General features: G+C 44.6%; 1 protein-coding gene across 4 annotated transcripts in view; it reads right to left on the reverse strand.

The window, feature by feature from the left end:
* Positions 1-810: 810 nt before the first annotated feature.
* LOC115203585 (histone-lysine N-methyltransferase KMT5B) overlaps positions 811-23,188 on the reverse strand; it is a 34,880-nt gene continuing 12,502 nt past the window's right edge. For 2 of the 4 annotated variants that reach the window (XM_029768376.1, XM_029768374.1), the window contains exons 2-10: positions 12,798-13,049; positions 11,569-11,716; positions 8,455-8,620; positions 7,869-7,978; positions 7,520-7,686; positions 7,116-7,135; positions 5,819-5,955; positions 5,374-5,579; positions 811-5,132 (exon numbers count right to left, since the gene is read on the reverse strand). In XM_029768376.1, coding sequence (XP_029624236.1) covers positions 3,382-5,132; positions 5,374-5,579; positions 5,819-5,955; positions 7,116-7,135; positions 7,520-7,686; positions 7,869-7,978; positions 8,455-8,620; positions 11,569-11,716; positions 12,798-12,960 — 2,868 coding nt within the window. In that variant the 5' untranslated portion in view covers positions 12,961-13,049 and the 3' untranslated portion in view covers positions 811-3,381. The other 2 variants (XM_029768377.1, XM_029768378.1) reach the window with 2 other exon arrangements.

Here is a 23,188-nt window from a genome sequence, read left to right on the forward strand (position 1 = left end):
ATCATAAGGTGAATGCACCAATTTGTAAGTCGCTCTGGATAAGAGCGTCTGCTAAATGACGTAAATGTAATGTAAATGTGCTAGTAAGGAAACATACGTCCCAGTGTTAGTGCAAAGAAAAGTACAAATGTTTTTTAAACGTCCTTTTTTTTTTTAGGCAGGGGCTGTGAAATACTCATTTAGGGCCCGTTTTGAGTTCCAGCTAAGGCATGGTCAGTTCCAGGAGGTGGTAGTCCATGTTCTGCCTGATTTTAGTTGATACATTAGTCATGTAAAACCTGCCAGGGGCTGTGAAATGGGCTGTTGTAATGGAATAGGTCAAACCAGATAAACATCCCGACTCAATACATATAAAACAACTTCCTGCTTAACCGCTGTATCCAGGCAACAGAGCCTTGTGAGAAGTACATTAGTCCAAGACTTTAAAAAAACGCCCTTGCAAAAAGACCCCTATTATGTATGATAGGGTACACCGTGCAACTTAGATGGTCCACTTCTACAGTCCTACTTACTATTGTTTTCATTCTCCCTGGTAGTTTGATCATATTCATTGATTGGCTGGGAAGTGCATTCACTTGGGGTAGTATTCATTAGTGTACACCATAGGGAAAAACATTTTGCAACTGAAAACACGTTTCTTATTGGACAAATTCCGGTAGATCCCTGCCGTTTGGTTCCTAGTGAAAACGAGACCCAGGCTCCACGCTCAGTAGGCTTAAAGTATTGGAAACATTTCAGATTAAAACAAATTATGATAATAAAATGCTGAATAATTCCTTATTCTAACAATGTTAGAAGCAAGACATTAACCACAGAAAAATAGTTTATTCTCACAAAGAAACTTTTTATGTTTTCAAGTATTCCAAACTGTTAAATAAAGTACAGGGTGTGTTCACGTGATTTTTACATACTGGACATAAAAGCACTGCTCTGGTTTAAAGTTCTGTTTGAAGTGTTTTTCCCCACTAACCCACTCAACACTCAAATGTCTGCAAACTATTCACATTTCTTCTTCTTCTTTTTTTTTTTTATTTCATCAAATCAGAAATGTCAACAGCTGGCTATTGAACAAAGACCACACAGACAGTACACCTGGAACAGTACGGAATGGAGAGTGTCTGACGTCCATACAGGGGGAGGTACACGTAGAGCCAGGGTTGTGTTCATTAGGGCACACAACAGAAAATGTTTTGCAACAGAAAAAATATATATAATTTAAAAAAGGGACAATTTCTTATTGGACAAGTCCAGGAAGCCCCCTCTCATTTCAGTGAAGCCCCCCCCCTCCCCTTTTGTGCCTAAATGAACACAACCCTGGCTTATAACTGTGATTAGCTGCTTGCTGGTGATATGAACAGTACAGGACAACAGAAAGTGGGGTTAACATCATCTCAGTTGATCCCTTGATTAAATTTGGCAGTTCAGTACTTCCACACTAAAAGACTAGTTTCCCAGACAAGGATTAAAGACTAAAAAGCATGGTCAATGGAGAATCTCTATTGAAAAAGCTTGGTAGTTCGAGGCTAGTCTGAATATGTCTGGGAAACCAGCCCTAAAATAACTCAAATAAAAAGACTATACAGAAAGACTGGGGGGCGGGGCAAGAAAGTGTTCCCGTAGTTAGTTTCCGAGGGACCCCGTAGTTACAGTTACCGAGGGACCCCGTAGTTACAGTTACCGAGGGACCCCGTAGTTACAGTTACCGAGGGACTACCTACGGTTCTTCACCTTCTGTTAATTTTTTATCTTTTAAAACTAGGCCTTAAACAGATACCCCAAGAGTTGTTTGTAAGGCACCGAATACTGTTTTGAAAATGACTGACTATTTAGTTGGGATAATATTCTATAAAGTTGTCATGTGTTCACTATGTATGATTGGATCTAAGAAAAACAACAACTAATACTCTAGTGAGTTTTAACTCGTTTCCAGAACATGATTCAGTCTTTCTGTACATGACTTCTTCTCTTCTTTGTGTTACTTCCTGATGGCGTGTTTAAAAACAGCATACAGACATCCGTACACGCCATGTATTTCACTGATTAGTGTTTAAAACGTTAAACTACCCACTTGTGGCTAGACGGTATGCAGCATGTGTTCTATGGAGGGCTGAGTGTCTGCAGGTTTTCGCTCATCCCTTGTACTCGATTGATGAATCAAGGTGACCAATTAGTAAGGAACTCCCCTCACCTGGTTGTCTAGGGCTTAACTGAAAGGAACAACAGAAAAAAACAGCAGACACTAGGCCATCCATGGAATGAGTTTGACACCCCTGGTATACAGCAACGGTAAAAAAAAAAGTTGCACGTTGGAGTCGGGTAGAATATTAGCGTTTCAGCTAACCCCAACCCTTTTCCTAACCTTAACCTAATTATCCTAACCTGCTAGGAAGTCAATTCTGTCCGTAGCTGTATACGATCTAGTCAAAACCATCCGAGGCTCCAGAAATGAGAAATGAAGCTTAAAACTACCAAAACATTGGTCCATTTGTTGGCTTGTCAATGCCCCATTACCCATCATGCTGTAAACAGTACTGTGTGAGCTTTAACACATTGGGATATTGCAGCCGGGGTCAACGTTCTCTTAGAGAATAACAAAACACAGCCACTTTGTTTGAACAGGAGGAGCACGGTTGGGCTCAATTCCATTTCAATTCAGACAAGGAAGCAAACTGAAATTCCAATTCCAATTCAGAATTCCTGTTTGTTCCTGAATTGGAATCGAGCTCAACTCTGATGAGCAGCTGATAGAAGTCCACTATGATTCCAGTGTGTTGGTGGGACTGAGTTCATTCATGAGTTGAACGGTTATAGAAACCTGTCATTATTCTACAACTGAACAGATTGATCCCTATCAGAACGTTACTGGACCCATATCCCCATATAATATGGGTTTTACAACAAAAAATACAAAATAAAAACAACAACAAAAAAAAGTCTGGTTTGCCAACAGAATTTAGAATTGTGTACTGTGAGACAAAATGTAAAATAAAAGTTCAATAAGTCTGTCTATAGGACAGAGGATAGTCACCATAATAACTGTACACCTTCTACAATATTCATGTTCATTATGAATATTAATAATGACAGAAGTGCATTCACTTTCATTTATACAAACATCTTCCTTCTGATTCGCTTTGTTTTTTTTGTTGCAACTTTTTAGTTTTTTTAAATGACTGTACTTCTTTAATCATCATCAACAGGACAGTTGATTAGTGAGTCAAGTGTTTTCTGTACATGTAAAGTTGGAGTGATGGACTGAGTCCCGAATGGCACCCTATTCCCTACCTAGTGCACTACTTTTTGCCACATACAAAGTAGTGCACTGCATAGGGAACAGTTTGACATTTGGGATGTAGAATTGACCTCCATTCAGAGAGCTTATCAGGCGTTTAGCCTCAGAGACTGGTCCTCTCTCCTCCGGGACGAGATATCGATGTCTATTGAGTCTTTCCCCACGATGAGACGCAACCGTTTCGCCGGCGGGAGTGGAATGAAATCGTCCTCAAACTCATCGTCAAAGTAGTCATCGTCGTCATCCTCCTCCTCCTCCTCTTCCTCCTCAGACGAAGACTCATCTACCACAACGTTGTGCATCCTGTGTCTCCCACCGTTCCTGGCTTCCAGGCCGAAGGCCCCACCACCCAGACCGCACCCCTCCGTGTCCCCTCTGTTGAAGGTGCTGTTGTCGGTGTGCGTCTGGGTCCGGCCGTCGTCCTCCCTCTTCAGCTGGATCTTCAGCTTGGTGGAGCTGCTGGTGCTGTGGAGTCCGGGAGGCCCAAACCCGTTCAGCTTGGACACGTGGTAGGAGCTGCAGGAACTGCCGTTCTCCCTGTCCTGAGACTGGTCCTTCCTGAACATGATGCTGATCTTGGACGTTGATGAGGAGGAAGAGGAGGAAGATGATGAAGAGGAGTTGACCGGGGGTTGGGCGGTAGGCTGCGGTGTAGTCGTGGTGCTGCTAGCCTGTTGCTGCGTGCTGATTGGCTCGCTGGGCTCGTTGGACTTGCTGCTGCTGCTGTCTCTGCGCCGGCGGAGCGTCAGTTTGGGGATCCCTCCGCTGTTCTCCAGGATAAGCTGGGCATCGTAGCGCGTGATCCGTTGTTTCTTCTTCGCTTTGCTCTGCGCCCTGTCCCCCCTGTGGCTCCGGTAACCTCCCTTCCCTTTATGCCTACTGCTTTTTTCCCTCCCCTTGTCCCTGTTCCTGTCCTTCCCCCGATCCCTCCGGAGGGGCTTGCTCCCATTGTAGTCCCAGTGGCGCTCTGGGACAGAAAGGCCCAGCAGCATCTTGTCGCAGTCTGCCGTGTCGGCAGTACTGTGGTGGTGATGGGGTTGTTGGGAGGCCGCCACCGGGGCCACCGCTACCGGCGTGAACAGCTCGCCGTATGACGAGTCCTCACGCTTTATCGTCCGTTCGGCCCGGAGCTGGGTGAGCTGGCTGCGTCTGGTACAGACCCCTCTGCTGGTGTAGCCAGCATCCAGACCTCCACCCAGCTCCGAGCCCAGCCCGTGGCCCAGGTACTGCTCCAGGTCAGCAGGCTCAGTTTTAATCTCCACCCCTCCAGGGACGATGCTGTGGCCCTCCAGCCCCCCAGGCTCCAGTTTAACCCCAGCTGAACCGGCTATAGCCTCCTGGACCTTTACCAGGGTCCTGGTGGACCTGCGAGTCCTGTAAGTGCAAGGCTGGCTCTGGCTGCCCTCGCAGACTGCTGGGGTGTTGTTTTCCTTGGACGCATGGCGGGTCAGACACCCCCGCTGGCCCAGGGCTGTCTGGACTGGTCCCTGTGCATCCTTCTCCTTCTTCACCGACACACCCCCCTTACACAGCGACAACGTCCTCTGCTCGCGGAGACCCAGGCGACCAGGCCCGGTGGTACCCAGCACCTCCCCTCGGGCCCCCAGCGATGCTGCCGCCTTGGGCTCCGAACCTCTGCCCCTGCTGCATCTACTTCGCAACCGCACCTTGGAGAGCGAAGGCTTGGCGGGTTTGGATCGGAGTCTCTTTGGTACCCTGTTAGTGTTTCTATGACTTTGTTTAGAAGGTGAGGTAGAGGTTAGTGCTCTGGAAAGAGCCTGTCTGCTTTGAGTCCTGGTTCTGCTGAACTTCATACTGGAGGAAGTCCTTTTCCTTCCAGCTGAGGGGAAGAAGAGTGGGAAACTAAACATCAGATCATTCCTAAATTCAATGTAAACGTCATTCTTGAAGTAACTGTTAAAATTGTGGTTCGTTTTACACATAAACAAAAATAAAAAATCCCAAATTCAGCATAGGGAATTGTAACAATACAAGCAGGGGAGGGGATCCACCTAAAACCCCAACCTGAACGGACCCCAACCTCAGCCCTAATTTCAACCCTGGTTTCAACCTGTTCTTACATGTGTGTGTGTTTGGTATGTCCTGAGAGTCTATGTCGGTGTGGGAGCCCACAGAGTGGCTGTCGGAGTTCCTGCTGCCCTCTCCTGCCTCCATCTTCTTCAGCCGGTTCAGACGCTTGTCCGTCTCCCGTAACCCGTACTTGCTGTTGATCACCGGAGCCTCCGCCGGCAGCCCGGCTTTGGATTTGAAAGCACCAGTGAGACGTCTGCAAAAACAACAAACAAGGACCAGTAAAGTTCACAAAATATGCCTTAAGTGGTAATACCTTGTTTTCATATTCCTTCAGCCATATGAATAAACCCTGCTTAAAGTCTATTTATGTTTTTGTATTAATTGTGTCATTGCGTCGCATTACATCAAATGATGTAAAGAAAGAAAGATGGAAAACCAACAGATTTTGTTGTTATTGAATCAATAGAAAATGGATGTCAAGACCACACATACCGTTCACATGTATAGCATTCACAATACTCATTGTTCTCCCCAAAGAATCCGTCGCCATAGTAACAGGAGATCTCCTCTCCTGGTTCGATATCCCTCAGCACCTTGACACAGGCCGTGTCACGACCCGTCGACACAAACTGGAACACACCACGACATTCATTTATACCTTCAGCCATCTAGATACACAACTAAAACTGTTAGAGATTCATTTATACCTTCAGCCATCTAGATACACAACTAAAACTGTTAGAGATTCATACATTTTTATTTTTTTTTACTTTAGTTTATTTTGTTAATATTTTCTTAATTCTATTTTCTTAAAAACTGCATTGTTGGTTAAGGGCTTTTAATTAAGCATTTCACTGTAAGGTCTACACCTGTTGTATTCAGCGCATGTGACAAAATACAATTTTATGAATACGATTATATGGAGGGGAAGGACATGATCCTAAATCAGTACTTTATAAATATGGACCCTGAGGTAACATTTATCACAGGTGGGTAGGAGAATTCAAAGCAAAGAAAAGAATTGAAAACTTTTAATGAAGTGAAAATTTTCAGTCACAACTTTGTTAAGGCATGTTTTACCAATCTTTTGTTGTCACCAAGAAAGAAAATGACATTACAAATAATAATATATTTTATTGTCTGTGTGTGAACCACCCTCTTTCTGCCATCTTAAATCAATACACCAAGTGTATTGTGTTAACCTCACTCTCACCAAGGGTAGCAGCCTATTGTATTAAGCCCTGGGCTTCGTCACACTCACCAAGGGTATCAGCCTATTGTATTGAGCCCTGGGCTTCATCACTCTCACCAAGGGTATCAGCCTATTGTATTGAGCCCTGGGCTTCGTCACTCATACCAAGGGTAGTAGCCTATTGTATTGAGCCCTGGGCTTCATCCCTCTCACCAAGGGTAGCAGCCTATTGTATTGAGCCCTGGGCTTCATCCCTCTCACCAAGGGTAGCAGCCTATTGTATTGAGCCCTGGGCTTCATCCCTCTCACCAAGGGTAGCAGCCTATTGTATTGAGCCCTGGGCTTCATCACTCTCACCAAGGGTAGCAGCCTATTGTATTGAGCCCTGGGCTTCATCCCTCTCACCAAGGGTAGCAGCCTATTGTATTGAGCCCTGGGCTTCGTCACACTCACCAAGGGTAGCAGCCTATTGTATTGAGCCCTGGGCTTCGTCACACTCACCAAGGGTAGTAGCCTATTGTATTGAGCCCTGGGCTTCGTTACACTCACCAATGGTAGCAGCCTATTGTATTGAGCCCTGGGCTTCGTCACACTCACCTTGCAATTTGGCCGGCAATCTGAAAAAAGAAAAAACACAGAAGATTAGGATCCCAGTTTCCTCACAGAGAGAGACTAACTTGAATTGGCCTTCTGGAACACTGACAAAGACCGTGCCCCAAATGGCACCCTAGTACTTATTTAGTGCACTACTTTTGACCAGGGTCTGATATTAAACACCTATTATCTGTTTCCGTGTTGAAGACAGACCCAAACATCCATTGTAACTACCCAGAATAAATCTATCTGTAAACTTTATTTGGGAGTGCTCGCTGTATTTTTCATGTAAGTTTGGTTTACTTGTAATATTTTGATACATTTAAATGTGGTGTAGTAATTTATACAGATCCCGTTGGTATTTCCAATGACAACCTGTATTGTGTTGGCAGTGGAGACTGACGTACCGTGGTTGATGAAGGCTGCAGGCCCCAGCCACAGCTGAGCACAGTTCTTGCGTGTTGAGTACATGACACTGAAGTCATTCTCCCCGTGACGCAGCAACATGTTCTCCTCGCTCTCCGACAGCTCGGCGATGCAGCCCACCAAGTACTCAATCTTATCGTTCCTTTTCCTGAAGTACAAGAGAAAGAGAGAAAGAAATGTCGATCCAAATAAGAGACGTGATCAATACGACACAGAAAATCAAGGACTAAAGAGCATAGTGATTTTAGTGGTTTGAGAGAAGGTCTGGCCATTTCAATGAAGATGATGTCAGAACAGCAGGAAGTGTGAAAAAAAACCAGCGTTCCTCACCATTCCTTTGTTGCCACGATCTTGGCTCCGTTCTGCTCAGAGGAGTAGCGGTTACACGGGAGAATCTCAAACCCACTGTCAGTCGCAAACATCCGGAGATACACAAATACCTGCAAACAAAATGGAAAACAACAAAAACGTTACAAGAAACAGAAGGGACTCGTAACCATCCTAATTAAGGGTATGTTGTTAGATCAGTTGATTGGTGCAGGCTCTACTTCATTTATTATTTATTTAACTCGTCAAGTCAGTTAAGAACAAATTCTTAATTTACAATGACGGCCTATACCCGGGCCAAACCCTAACCTGAAAGACGCTGGGCCAATTGTGAGCCGCCCAATAGGACTCCCAATCACGGCCAGTTGTGATACAGCCTGGAATCGAACCAGGGTCTGTAGTGCCTTAGTCCGCTGCGCCACTCGGGAGCCCTTCATAATGACTGCCCAGCACCCCATCAATAAGAGATATGTGTTTCACTATCAACCGTGCTACTTGTGGCGTGCATCCAAATGATATAGTGCACTACTTTTCACCAGAGTCCTGTATGTGACCTGCCATTTGTGACTCTGTGGTGTTGTAATCTCACATGCTGTTTGAAGAGCTTCTCCTGGGCTTTAGACTTGTGTAGGAAGTGGTGTCTGGACCAGTCTCCAGAGGTGAGTGCTCTGAAAGCCTTCTCCAGGTTGTCATGCTTCTTGAACCGCTCAATAATCTCCTTCAGCTCCTCCTGTCTTCCCTTGATTGGTCGAAACCTGTCACGATATCACAGGTGTCATCAATAACAACAAAACATTCCGGTTTCCAAATACAATTCATATTATCTAGCAAAAGATCTAGAAGGAAGACTATAAGTGGATAAGAGACAACATTTCACATACAAAACATTTCCTGATACATCCTAACGTGCTCATTGTGAGTAACTGCCCGAGGTGTGGACTCGAGTCACGACTTGGACTCGAGTCAGACACGAGTCACAAATATGATGACTTGCAACTCGACTTTGACACCAATGACTCGTGACTTAACTTGGACATGAGCCTTTTGAGCCTTTTGACTCAAACTGACTTGATACCCTCCCCAAGGCCAAATATATTTTTTTAAAGTATGCAGCGCATCAACTTCTTCATTTAACGGAGTACAGTTTGAATTGAACAGCAGCCAATCAAGTTGTGCCAGCTGAGAAAAAGTTGTGCGTGGCAGTGCAGAGGAACGTTGGCGAGTGAATTCAGATGGAGCCCTTGGAAAGATGATACCCCAAATTATTATTTTAGAATATAAAGACTACGCTGTATCAACAAAAAAGGGATTGCAACTTGCAAAACATGCGGGAAGAAAATTATAGACGGAGGCACAAAAATTTCCAACTTTGTTCGACATTTGAAGCTGCACAAAGAATGGTAAGTCGTGGCTAATATAGCCGACAGCTATATCATTCATAACATTGCCAGTGTAGCATGTAGGCTAACGTAACGTTAAATCAATGAGCCTCCACACAGTCAGTCAGTGCGGGAACGTGATCATTGCTCCCAAGATTGAGCTACAACTGGCTAGGCAGTTGGTAGCCTAAATCCTGCCTGATGTTACTGCTGTTCCTAAAGCCATTGACATATGTCAGTCTACTGTAACCACACACACAGTGTGTGTGTTAAGGTTGGGCAATTGTGTACAAGCCTACATCGCCCGATTGCGCCCCATAGCGAGCCTTGATAGTCGAAAGCTATTGGGGGGGGGGGGGGTCTTTCTTATGGCTACCCATGTATTTCCATGGAAATATAACGTTTATTTGGAAAGTAAAATATATTTTTAAAAGCATTCATGATTTCCGTAAATGTAATATACTAACTATTACTGTTAAAAATATGAAATGGGATTACATTTGGTGAAGAGCATATCATGAGTTGTTTAGGACTTGAGAGTTGACGGTCTTGACTTGAGACTTGACTTGAGACTTGAGTGCTAAGACTTGAGACTTACTTGTGACTTGTAAAACAATGACTTGGTCCCACCTCTAGTAACTGCAATTGATTAGATTTCTGTACTGCTTTTCCAGACAGTAGCACTCTGACAGAGATGAGAGAGGAGGTCTAGACCTGGCTCAGTGATGAGAGCGGAGGAAAGAGGAGGTCTAGACCTGGCTCAGTGATGAGAGCGGAGGAAAGAGGAGGTCTAGACCTGGCTCAGTGATGAGAGCGGAGGAAAGAGGAGGTCTAGACCTGGCTCGGTGATGAGAGCGGAGGAAAGAGGAGGTCTAGACCTGGCTCAGTGATGAGAGCGGAGGAAAGAGGAGGTCTAGACCTGGCTCAGTGATGAGAGCGGAGGAAAGAGGAGGTCTAGACCTGGCTCAGTGATGAGAGCGGAGGAAAGAGGAGGTCTAGACCTGGCTCAGTGATGAGAGCGGAGGAAAGAGGAGGTCTAGACCTGGCTCGGTGATGAGAGCGGAGGAAAGAGGAGGTCTAGACCTGGCTCAGTGATGAGAGAGGAGGAAAGAGGAGGTCTAGACCTGGCTCAGTGATGAGAGAGGAGGAAAGAGGAGGACTAGACCTGGCTCAGTGATGAGAGCGGAGGAAAGAGGAGGTCTAGACCTGGCTCGGTGATGAGAGAGGAGGAAATATTCACAAAGTGTCCCCGAGTGCTGATCTAGGATCAGTTTGGCCTTTTAAATCCTATTGAATAAGAGGGGGAACCTGATCCTAGACCAGCACTCACTACTTTGAGATGCTTTGTAAATACAGGCCCTGGTGTTCCTGTGTGTGTCTGGAAGTCCAGAGGTAGGGATATAGACAGGTTGCCTGGCAACACCACAAAAATGATGCAGAGATTTCTTTGGGGGGTAGAACGACTGAGAAGGTCTCTTCTGGGGACTTTTTTAAAAGGACATTCTACTTAAAAACACATGACAAATGTAATGATGTTGACACTATCTGGAATCTGTGATGCGACCCACTGCGCTGTAGGCAGACGAGGCCCACTGCGCTGTAGGCAGACGAGGCCCACTGCGCTGTAGGCAGACGAGGCCCACTGCGCTGTAGGGAGACGAGGAGGAGCATGCGGTGGCTGGATACTAACCTGTCACTGATCTTAAAGGGACAGTGTGACCATTTTTATGTCTCTGCATGCAGTTTCAAGGAAGTTGAAGGCTGTTTCAGGAGCCGTTGCTAACTAGTGTTAGCACGCAGACTAGAACTCCATAGACATCCAGTCATTGAGTTAACGCTAGCTAGCAACCTTCAAACTGCACGCAGACATATAAAATGATATCCATGAGTTTAATTGCCAAAATCTCACACTCTTTAAAATCAGTCAAGAGTTTAGCATGGGAAGCCCAGGTATTGGTCGAGGATAAGGGTTAGGGGTCAGAGTCAGGTTTTAAAGGTTAGGGTTAAGGCCCCAGACAGACCTGGTGTTCATCTTGTGTGCCTGGAAGCCCAGGTATTGGTTGAGGATAAGGGTTAAGGGTCAGAGTCAGGTTTAAGGATAGGGTTAAGGCCCCAGACAGACCTGGTGTTCATCTTGTGTGTCTGGAAACCCAGGTATTGGTTGAGGATAAGGGTTAAGGGTCAGAGTCAGGTTTAAGGTTAGGGTTAAGGCCCCAGACAGACCTGGTGTTCATCTTGTGTGTCTGGAAACCCAGGTATTGGTTGAGGATAAGGGTTAAGGGTCAGAGTCAGGTTTAAGGTTAGGGTTAAGGCCCCTGACAGACCTGGTGTTCATCTTGTGTGTCTGGAAGCCCAGGTAAGGGTCGAGGATGAGGCTGGTGGTGAGGTCATCGTGCTCACACAGCTCCTTGGCGGTCATCCCAGAGGACGGGATACAGCGTCGCTCCGCCTCCAGGCTGGCCGCACTGAACCCTGGGAAAAACATGAGAGTAAATGAGTACGGTGAAGTTACCCAGTGGTTCCAAACCTTTTCCATTGCGGGGAACACCAAATCCCATTCAAAAGTCTTGGCGGTCAAATTGGTCAATTTTAGTAGTGAATGTAAGAAATGAAAGACGTATTATTATTTACAATTTGCATTGTGAAACGTAATGTAATATCGACTATAATACCGTTAATAGTCCCAACTGTAATTAATAAAAAGAAGAACAATAAAATACATTTTGTAAAAATAATACAATTTCAATTGCGGACGGCAGCACCACCGTGGACATTGGTCAAATTATTATTAATAAATATTTTCTTCCAAAATTAATAACAATTGGGAGTATAAAATCATAAGCAATGTTACATTACTTTTCACAATGCAAATTGTTAATAATATTAATAATAACAATAATAATAATAATAATAATAATAATAATAAGCCTTTAATTTGTTATATTCACTGCAAAAATTGACCGTCAAGATATTTTGTTAAAATGGTTCCGTTAATGGTGGAGCTTTTGACAGTGATTTGGTGTTCCCGGGAACTGTTCCCAAGACGCTAATCGTGTTGCATTTTCCCCACTATTGGTTAAGGTTAGGATCAGTGGGTCATTCCATAGCGAAACATTTTGCAACAGAAAAACTAAAATCTGTGCCGTTATTGGACAGTATCAAGTACACAGTAGGCCTACGGCCCTGTTTCAAAATGTTTTGTCCTAACTGAACGAGGCCCAGGGTCATTCATTAGGAAACAAACTGAACGAGGCCCAGGGTCATTCGGTAGGAAACAAACTGAACAAGGCCCAGGGTCATTCATTAGGAAACAAACTGAACGAGGCCCAGGATCATTCGCTAGGAAACAAACTGAACGAGGCCCAGGGTCATTCACTAGGAAACAAACTGAAGCCAACGGAGTGAAAATGGGACAGGATTACCTCAACGTGTCCAATAAGAAACTCTTTGTCTTTGCTGCAAAATGTTTTTAATTGTAAAATGTTTTGATACGGTGTGCACTTATGAATATGACCCAGATATGATAGAATACTTTCCTAGTCCCAGTACTCACGGCGACTACATCTCCTGCTGCCAGTCCCTGGTCGTAGAGAGCTCCTCTGTGGGTGTAGCTGCTGCTGGGAGCGGGTCTGGCTCTGGCTCACGGGCTGCTGCTCACTGGTGGAGTACCTGCTGCCATTCAACACCATGCTCTTGGATTGGCCCAGCCACTTCATACCCACAAGCCCCCTGGTCCAGTTGCATTTAGTCTCTGAGTTGAGGGAGCACTCAAGAGTGGGGAAGACTGGAAGCTAGGGGCTGTCACCTGGGGTGGGAAGAGGAATGGATGAAGGCCCGGTTAGAGACCACACACGCACACCATCTCATTACATCATCCAGTCATACTGAAGAGGAGACATGGTCTCCACCCTGGACCGAAGCCATAGACGCCACTACTTGTATAAAAAAGCTCAAACTGAGATCGCTGAACTCTGTTTGGATTTGCTCTGTTTAGAACAGAGATGGGCCTACACCCTATCAAAGTTACCGATCAAAGTGTCTGCTTACCCACATATTCAGTCTGAGCCAGCCCTAGCCTTTTGGGGGCCCTACGAGAAATTGTTGCCCCCCCCACCTTGCGAGCAAAGCACTTAAGCGCCTCCCTCCCGCAGTTTTAAAGCAAGTTTGCTGCCATTCTACACATTTTGCCATGGGGAGAAGATTTAGCAATTTTATAACTTCATTCAATTATACTGATTTTGCCAATAGGGCAGAAACAAAAATGTGCAGTTTTACAGCTAATTTCCTGTAATTCTATATACACTGCTCAAAAAATAAAGGGAACACTAAAATAACACATCCTAGATCTGAATGAAAGAAATAATCTTATTAAATACTTTTTTCTTTACATAGTTGAATGTGTTGACAACAAAATCACACAAAAAGAATAAATGGAAATCCAATTTATCAACCCATGTAGGTCTGGATTTGGAGTCACACTCAAAATTAAAGTGGAAAACCACACTACAGGCTGATCCAACTTTGATGTAATGTCCTTAAAACAAGTCAAAATGAGGCTCAGTAGTGTGTGTGGCCTCCACGTGCCTGTATGACCTCCCTATAATGCCTGGGCATGCTCCTGATGAGGTGGCGGATGGTCTCCTGAGGGATCTCCTCCCAGACTTGGACTAAAGCATCCGCCAACTCCTGGACAGTCTGTGGTGCAACGTGGCGTTGGTGGATGGAGTGAGACATGATGTCCCAGATGTGCTCAATTGGATTCAGGTCTGGGGAACGGGCGGGCCAGTCCATAGCATCAATGCCTTCCTCTTGCAGGAACTGCTGACACACTCCAGCCACGAGGTCTAGCATTGTCTTGCATTAGGAGGAACCCAGGGCCAACCGCACCAGCATATGGTCTCACAAGGGGTCTGAGGATCTCATCTCGGTACCTAATGGCAGTCAGGCTACCTCTGGAGAGCACATGGAGGGCTGTGCGGCCACCCCACACCATGACTGACCCACCGCCAAACCGGTCATGCTGGAGGATGTTGCAGGCAGCAGAATGTTCTCCACGGCGTCTCCAGACTGTCACATGTGCTCAGTGTGAACCTGCTTTCATCTGTGAAGAGCACAGGGCGCCAGTGGCGAATTTGCCAATCTCGGTGTTCTCTGGCAAATTCCAAACGTCCTGCACGGTGTTGGGCTGTAAGCACAACCCCCACCTGTAGACGTCGGGCCCTCATACCACCCTCATGGAGTCTGTTTCTGACCGTTTGAGCAGACACATGCACATTTGTGGCCTGCTGGAGGTCATTTTGCAGGGCTCTGGCAGTGCTCCTCCTGCTCCTCCTTGCACAAAGGCGGAGGTAGCGGTCCTGCTGCTGGGTTGTTGCCCTCCTACGGCCTCCTCCACGTCTCCTGATGTACTGGCCTGTCTCCTGGTAGCGCCTCCATGCTCTGGACACTACGCTGACAGACACAGCAAACTTTCTTGCCACAGCTCGCATTGATGTGCCATCCTGGATGAGCTGCACTACCTGAGCCACTTGTGTGGGTTGTAGACTCCGTCTCATGCTACCACTAGAGTGAAAGCACCGCCAGCATTCAAAAGTGACCAAAACATCAGCCAGGAAGCATAGGAACTGAGAAGTGGTCTGTGGTCACCACCTGCAGAACCACTCCTTTATTGGGGGTGTCTTGCTAATTGCCTATAATTTCCACCTGTTGTCTATTCCATTTGCACAACAGCATGTGAAATGTATTGTCAATCAGTGTTGCTTCCTAAGTGGACAGTTTGATTTCACAGAAGTGCGATTGACTTGGAGTTACATTGTATTGTTTAAGTGTTCCCTTTATTTTTTTGAGCAGTATATTTTTCCATAGGGTTGACAGAAATGTTTGCAATTTTTAATATGATATTTGAGTGAGAGAGAAAATAAAAATCAAGATGGGGTCGGTAATTCAACCATGATTACTACTAGTTTAAATTGCTAGCCACTAGATTAACTTACTAATATAATATTTTTGCTGACAAGGGCTAATTGAGTGACTGTCAGTGAATGATATGAGAGAAACTGCTGATGCACACCCACATTTATAAATTGCAACTTGTGTATTTGGCGAGATGGCGCTGCAATATGTCACCTTTGCAACTAGAGGTGACTTGATCTCCTTTACTCCACACACAGAAACACATACAAAGCTCTCCCTCGCCCTCCATTTGGCCAAATATGACCATAACGATATCCTTCTGATTCCTGCTTACAAGGAAAAATTCAAAACAGGAAGTACCAGTGACGGAAGTGGTCCGATGAAGCGGTTGCTAAGCTACAGGACTGTTTCGCTAGCACAGACTGGAATATGTTCCGAGATTCAAACGATAACATTGAAGAGTTTACCACATCAGTCACTGGCTTCATTAACCTTTGTGTGGTGTTCGGGTCTGTGGGACCCATTTTCAACGTTTACTAAAAGAAAAATTATACAATGATTTATTTTTTCAACCTGAGACTCATTGACCTTGGCTCATTTTCATTGAACGCACTGTGAACCCCCTACACATTTATATTACATATGAGGTGTTAGGTCAGCTGGACCGCAGGGTAATAAAAGTGTGGGAAAGTGTGTGTGTAGGTGAAAACAAGTAAAAATGAAACAAAAAGGTTTGCTGAGTGCCTTCACTCTGTCTTCCTCCTCCCTGGGCCTGCTGTTTACACACAGCACCAAGAACCTGTCTGTCTCCTTGCCTGTCTGTCTGTCTCCCTGCCTGTCTCCCACTCTTTACCCTTTGTAGTGTGTGAAACTACACAATGTCTTGCGGGAACCTGCACAATGTTATTACAATACATTATTTCGATACATTGTAAAAAATTCTGTATTTTCCCCACACTCTACCCCAGCCAGCTGCAAATTGGGGGAGGGACACAACAAATAAATAGCTTTGAATGTGTGACTCCTTACCATAATCAATCAGTATGGCAAAAATAATCTCTGCTGAGAGGGCCTTAGAAACATTTTTTGCAGAGAGAGAAGCTAGTGTGGAAGGAACGTCTTCCACTTTGGAATGAGGATCATGTCTCTGTTAATTCAGAATCTAACAGTGAGTTGTAAGAAGAGGATGAGCTTGACCCTCAGCCAGCCCCAGGAACAGTTCCCGTCAGCAGCCAGCCCCAGGAACAGTTCCCGTCAGCAGCCAGCCCCAGGAACAGTTCCCGTCAGCAGCCAGCCCCAGGAACAGTTCCCGTCAGCAGCCAGCCCCAGGAACAGTTCCCGTCAGCAGCCAGCCCCAGGAACAGTTCCCGTCAGCAGCCAGCCCCAGGAACAGTTCCCGTCAGCAGCCAGCCCCAGGAACAGTTCCCGTCAGCAGCCAGCCCCAGGAACAGTTCCCGTCAGCAGCCAGCCCCAGGACCAGCCCGTCAGCAGCCAGCCCCAGGACCAGCCCGTCAGCAGCCAGCCCCAGCCCGTCAGCAGCCAGCCCCAGGACCAGCCCTTCAGCAGCCAGCCCCAGGACCAGCCCTTCAGCGGCCAGCCCCAGGACCAGCCCGTCAGCGGCCAGCCCCAGGACCAGCCCTTCAGCAGCCAGCCCCAGGACCAGCCCGTCAGCAGCCAGCCCCAGGACCAGCCCGTCAGCAGCCAGCCCCAGGACCAGCCCGTCAGCAGCCAGCCCCAGGACCAGCCCGTCAGCAGCCAGCCCCAGGACCAGCTCGTCAGCAGCCAGCCCCAGGTCCAGCCCGTCAGCAGCCAGCCCCAGGACCAGCCCGTCAGCAGCCAGCCCCAGGACCAGCCCGTCAGCAGCCAGCCCCAGGACCAGCCCGTCAGCAGCCAGCCCCAGGACCAGCTCGTCAGCAGCCAGCCCCAGGACCAGCCCGTCAGCAGCCAGCCCCAGGACCAGCCCGTCAGCAGCCAGCCCCAGGACCAGCCCGTCAGCAGCCAGTCCCAGGACCAGCCAGCCCCAGGACCAGCCAGCCCCAGGACCAGCCCGTCAGCAGCCAGCCCCAGGACCAGCCCGTCAGCAGCCAGCCCCAGGACCAGCCCGTCAGCAGCCAGGACCAGCCCGTCAGCAGCCAGCCCCAGGACCAGCCCGTCAGCAGCCAGCCCCAGGACCAGGACCAGCCCGTCAGCAGCCAGCCCCAGGACCAGCCCGTCAGCAGCCAGCCCCAGGACCAGGACCAGCCCGTCAGCAGCCAGCCCCAGGACAAGCCCGTCAGCGGTCAGCAGCCAGCCCCAGGACCAGCCCCAGGACCAGCCCGTCAGCAGCCAGCCCCAGGACCAGCCCCAGGACCAGCCCGTCATCAGCCAGCCCCAGGACCAGCCCGTCATCAGCCAGCCCCAGGACCAGCCCGTCAGCAGCCAGGACCAGGACCAGCCCGTCAGCAGCCAGGAGGACGAGAAATATTTTTTGTCAAAAAATTGTGAATCGGTGTTCTTGCCCATGGAACGAGCCGCCCTGCATGACTGCTAATGGGATAAGGAGGCAACCAGGGCCGACGCGGATGGTGGGTACTCATTTCATACAAGTAGTGTAGGACATAAAGTCTTCTTTGAACTGTTCATCCCAGACACCATCCAGAAAATCATTCTGGACTGCACTAATTTGGAGGGAAGGTGTGTTTTTGGAGAGAGATGGAAGGAGTTGGACCAAACTCATTTACATGCATACTTTGGGGTTCTTATCCTTGTTGGTGTTTTCAGATCCAATGGGGAATCCACAGAATCCATGTGGGATGGAGAAACTGGCAGAGAACTTTTCCATGCAACAATGTCTCTGGAAAATGTCCTGATTATTTCCAGAATTATCCGCTTCGATAACCAAGACACCAGACTAGCTTGCAAGTGTATAAGGGGAAGCCAGATGGAGGAGTCCCTGAGAAGAACCAAGGGATGTGGGCTGTCCTGAATGTGACACAGGGACTGGATGTTTAACATGTTTTACCAAAATCTGAACATATCAAAAGGCAATTATGTTTTAGAAAGACTTCCATATACCATAGAAACCAGTAACCTATTGTTTTATAAAGACTTCCATATGCCATAGAAACCAGTAACCTATTGTTTTATAAAGACTTCCATATGCCATAGAAACCAGTAACCTATTGTTTTATAGACTTCCATATACCATAGAAACCAGTAACCTATTGTTTTATAAAGACTTCCATATGCCATAGAAACCAGTAACCTATTGTTTTATAAAGACTTCCATATGCCATTGAAACCAGTAACCTATTGTTTTATACAGACTTCCATATACCATAGAAACCAGTAACCTATTGTTTTATACAGACTTCCATATGCCATAGAAACCAGTAACCTATTGTTTTATAAGGACTTCCATATGCCATAGAAACCAGTAACATATTGTTTTATACAGACTTCCATATGCCATAGAAACCAGTAACCTATTGTTTTATACAGACTTCCATATGCCATAGAAACCAGTAACCTATTGTTTTATACATACTTCCATATGCCATAGAAACCAGTAACCTATTGTTTTATACAGACTTCCATATGCCATTGAAACCAGTAACCTATTGTTTTATACAGACTTCCATATGCCATTGAAACCAGTAACCTATTGTTTTATACAGACTTCCATATACCATAGAAACCAGTAACCTATTGTTTTATAAAGACTTCCATATGCCATAGAAACCAGTAACCTATTGTTTTATAAAGACTTCCATATACCATAGAAACCAGTAACCTATTGTTTTATACAGACTTCCATATACCATAGAAACCAGTAACCTATTGTTTTATACAGACTTCCATATACCATAGAAACCAGTAACCTATTGTTTTATACAGACTTCCATATACCATAGAAACCAGTAACCTATTGTTTTATAAAGACTTCCATATGCCATTGAAACCAGTAACCTATTGTTTTATACAGACTTCCATATACCATAGAAACCAGTAACCTATTGTTTTATAAAGACTTCCATATGCCATTGAAACCAGTAACCTATTGTTTTATACAGACTTCCATATACCATAGAAACCAGTAACCTATTGTTTTATAAAGACTTCCATATACCATAGAAACCAGTAACCTATTGTTTTATACAGACTTCCATATACCATAGAAACCAGTAACCTATTGTTTTATAGACTTCCATATACCATAGAAACCAGTAACCTATTGTTTTATACAGACTTCCATATGCCATTGAAACCAGTAACCTATTGTTTTATAAAGACTTCCATATACCATAGAAACCAGTAACCTATTGTTTTATAGACTTCCATATACCATAGAAACCAGTAACCTATTGTTTTATACAGACTTCCATATGCCATTGAAACCAGTAACCTATTGTTTTATACAGACTTCCATATGCCATTGAAACCAGTAACCTATTGTTTTATACAGACTTCCATATGCCATTGAAACCAGTAACCTATTGTTTTATAAAGACTTCCATATACCATAGAAACCAGTAACCTATTGTTTTATAGACTTCCATATACCATAGAAACCAGTAACCTATTGTTTTATACAGACTTCCATATGCCATTGAAACCAGTAACCTATTGTTTTATAAAGACTTCCATATACCATAGAAACCAGTAACCTATTGTTTTATAGACTTCCATATGCCATAGAAACCAGTAACCTATTGTTTTATAAAGACTTCCATATGCCATAGAAACCAGTAACCTATTGTTTTATAAAGACTTCCATATGCCATAGAAACCAGTAACCTATTGTTTTATAAAGACTTCCATATACCATAGAAACCAGTAACCTATTGTTTTATACAGACTTCCATATACCATTGAAACCAGTAACCTATTGTTTTATAGACTTCCATATGCCATAGAAACCAGTAACCTATTGTTTTATACAGACTTCCATATGCCATAGAAACCAGTAACCTATTGTTTTATACAGACTTCCATATGCCATAGAAACCAGTAACCTATTGTTTTATAAAGACTTCCATATACCATAGAAACCAGTAACCTATTGTTTTATAAAGACTTCCATATGCCATTGAAACCAGTAACCTATTGTTTTATAAAGACTTCCATATGCCATAGAAACCAGTAACATATTGTTTTATACAGACTTCCATATGCCATAGAAACCAGTAACCTATTGTTTTATAGACTTCCATATACCATAGAAACCAGTAACCTATTGTTTTATACAGACTTCCATATGCCATTGAAACCAGTAACCTATTGTTTTATACAGACTTCCATATGCCATTGAAACCAGTAACCTATTGTTTTATACAGACTTCCATATGCCATAGAAACCAGTAACCTATTGTTTTATACAGACTTCCATATGCCATTGAAACCAGTAACCTATTGTTTTATACAGACTTCCATATACCATAGAAACCAGTAACCTATTGTTTTATACAGACTTCCATATGCCATAGAAACCAGTAACCTATTGTTTTATAGACTTCCATATACCATAGAAACCAGTAACCTATTGTTTTATAAAGACTTCCATATGCCATTGAAACCAGTAACCTATTGTTTTATAAAGACTTCCATATGCCATAGAAACCAGTAACCTATTGTTTTATACAGACTTCCATATACCATAGAAACCAGTAACCTATTGTTTTATAAAGACTTCCATATACCATAGAAACCAGTAACCTATTGTTTTATACAGACTTCCATATACCATAGAAACCAGTAACCTATTGTTTTATATAGACTTCCATATACCATAGAAACCAGTAACCTATTGTTTTATAAAGACTTCCATATGCCATTGAAACCAGTAACCTATTGTTTTATAAAGACTTCCATATGCCATTGAAACCAGTAACCTATTGTTTTATACAGACTTCCATATGCCATAGAAACCAGTAACCTATTGTTTTATACAGACTTCCATATACCATAGAAACCAGTAACCTATTGTTTTATAGACTTCCATATACCATAGAAACCAGTAACCTATTGTTTTATACAGACTTCCATATGCCATTGAAACCAGTAACCTATTGTTTTATACAGACTTCCATATGCCATAGAAACCAGTAACCTATTGTTTTATAAAGACTTCCATATACCATTGAAACCAGTAACCTATTGTTTTATAAAGACTTCCATATGCCATAGAAACCAGTAACCTATTGTTTTATACAGACTTCCATATGCCATTGAAACCAGTAGACTCTTTCTCTCAGGTTCTAGTGGTTTTAACTTCCTCTCATTGTCTGGTAGCCAGATGCCCATTCACCCATATCCTACTGCACTAATAATGTTAACAAATAATAGTTGATCAACATTTGAAGCTAAAACGTTCTGATCTGTTGGATCAGATCAAATCGTTTTATTTGTATATGTTGCCTAGGCCTACTGGTGGTATGAATTTATGATCTATCATCCCAGAGTCTGGTTGGGCCATTTCTTTCTCGACAAGCTGACCAATAGAATAGAGCAACTTTTCTACAATGGGGGATGGTAGAATGACATAGACACGCCAAAATCACACAGCCTAATTAGCCTACTCCTGTCTATACAGAACTAAATCAAATCATTCATATAGGCTACTAAAGTATGATGTGGCCACAGAGGATCATTAGCTTCCCTTGTCTACAGTTGGAAGGAAACACCAAATAGATGATTGTTGAGTTGCGACAGTCAGTGAAAAGTAGAGGCGGTCCAGCCAGGCATATCGCAATATTTCAACATTCAACGTGTGGAAAACAAAATGGCTACTGTTTTAAAGAGAAGAAAATGAGAAGACTAACCTATGTTTTAGTTGTAATAATTGTCAACAACAGTAGGCCTATAGCCCATCTCCTAAGCACCAGCGGAGAGCATCGGCCATATCCCCGGGTGAGAGGCACTGAGCAGTATTCACTATTCATCATGTTGGGTCGGTGCCGTTTAAACGTTTTTTTATATACCGGTACATCAATTTCCTCCTCCAGTTTAGACGTACGTCATATTCTATTTGTCTCCCCTTCCTCATAGGGATATTATATGGACAACGTCGTGTTTATTGATCCGTTTGTCAGTGTCTGCGATGTAGGCTACCCTGTAATCTAGTGTATTAAAAAAACAATATTCTGCAAATGTCTCCAGTCATAAAAGTGTAGTAGTCCAGGCCTCTACGCTATACGTGCTCAGCCACGCATTGTGAACAGTGATCGAGTTCTATTATTAGCCTAAATTACGACTACACAAATCTACTCATCACATTAGGATGAGTAGGCTATATTACATAGGTCTGCAAACGCATGGAATGCTTTATTGTAAAAGGTGAATTTTTTTTATGGTGAAAGTTACCTTCCCCAAACTTGAAACTCATGCACTGGCTAGTGATTTTTCTGTTCGTTACTTGGCTTCAAAGTGCACGGTAAGGACACGCCATGTTCTGTTCAAATTAAATACCATAATGTAAATGTGACTTCGTGTCATTCTGAGCATGGTGGGTGGATGCCCGAATCAGGTTGCATATGGGTCCCTAACATTTACAGAAACCCTGCAGCAGCACTCACGGCTCACAACATCATCATCATCATCCCAGACACCCTGGACCGACCCAACCTCTATTGCACTCCAAACTGCCTTCTCTCTCACCTGGATAAGAGGAACACCTATGTGAGAACACTGTTCATAAACTACAGGTCAGAGTTCAACACCATGATGCCCTCAAAGCTCATCACAGGTAGTGAGGGTAGGCAACAACACATCCGCCACGCTGACACTGGGGGCCCCCTCAGGGGTGCGGTGTTTTGGTACACCAGAAGTACATACATTTCCATTGGAACGCTGCGTTTCCATTGCAGACGCAGTTGCAGTGCGTTCTGTGTGGGGCATACATTGGATCTATCCAACGTATGCATCAAATTGTACACGTAGACTTTACAGAAATAGTAGCAAAAAAGGTGAATGTTGAACTTTTATTGCACACATATGCAGTAAACTTTTTGGATTACATAATGAAAAGTTTGACTGCAGAATTACGCAGCATTG

This window comes from Salmo trutta, chromosome 12 (assembly GCF_901001165.1).
Source record: "Salmo trutta chromosome 12, fSalTru1.1, whole genome shotgun sequence".
Taxonomy (NCBI): domain Eukaryota; kingdom Metazoa; phylum Chordata; class Actinopteri; order Salmoniformes; family Salmonidae; genus Salmo; species Salmo trutta.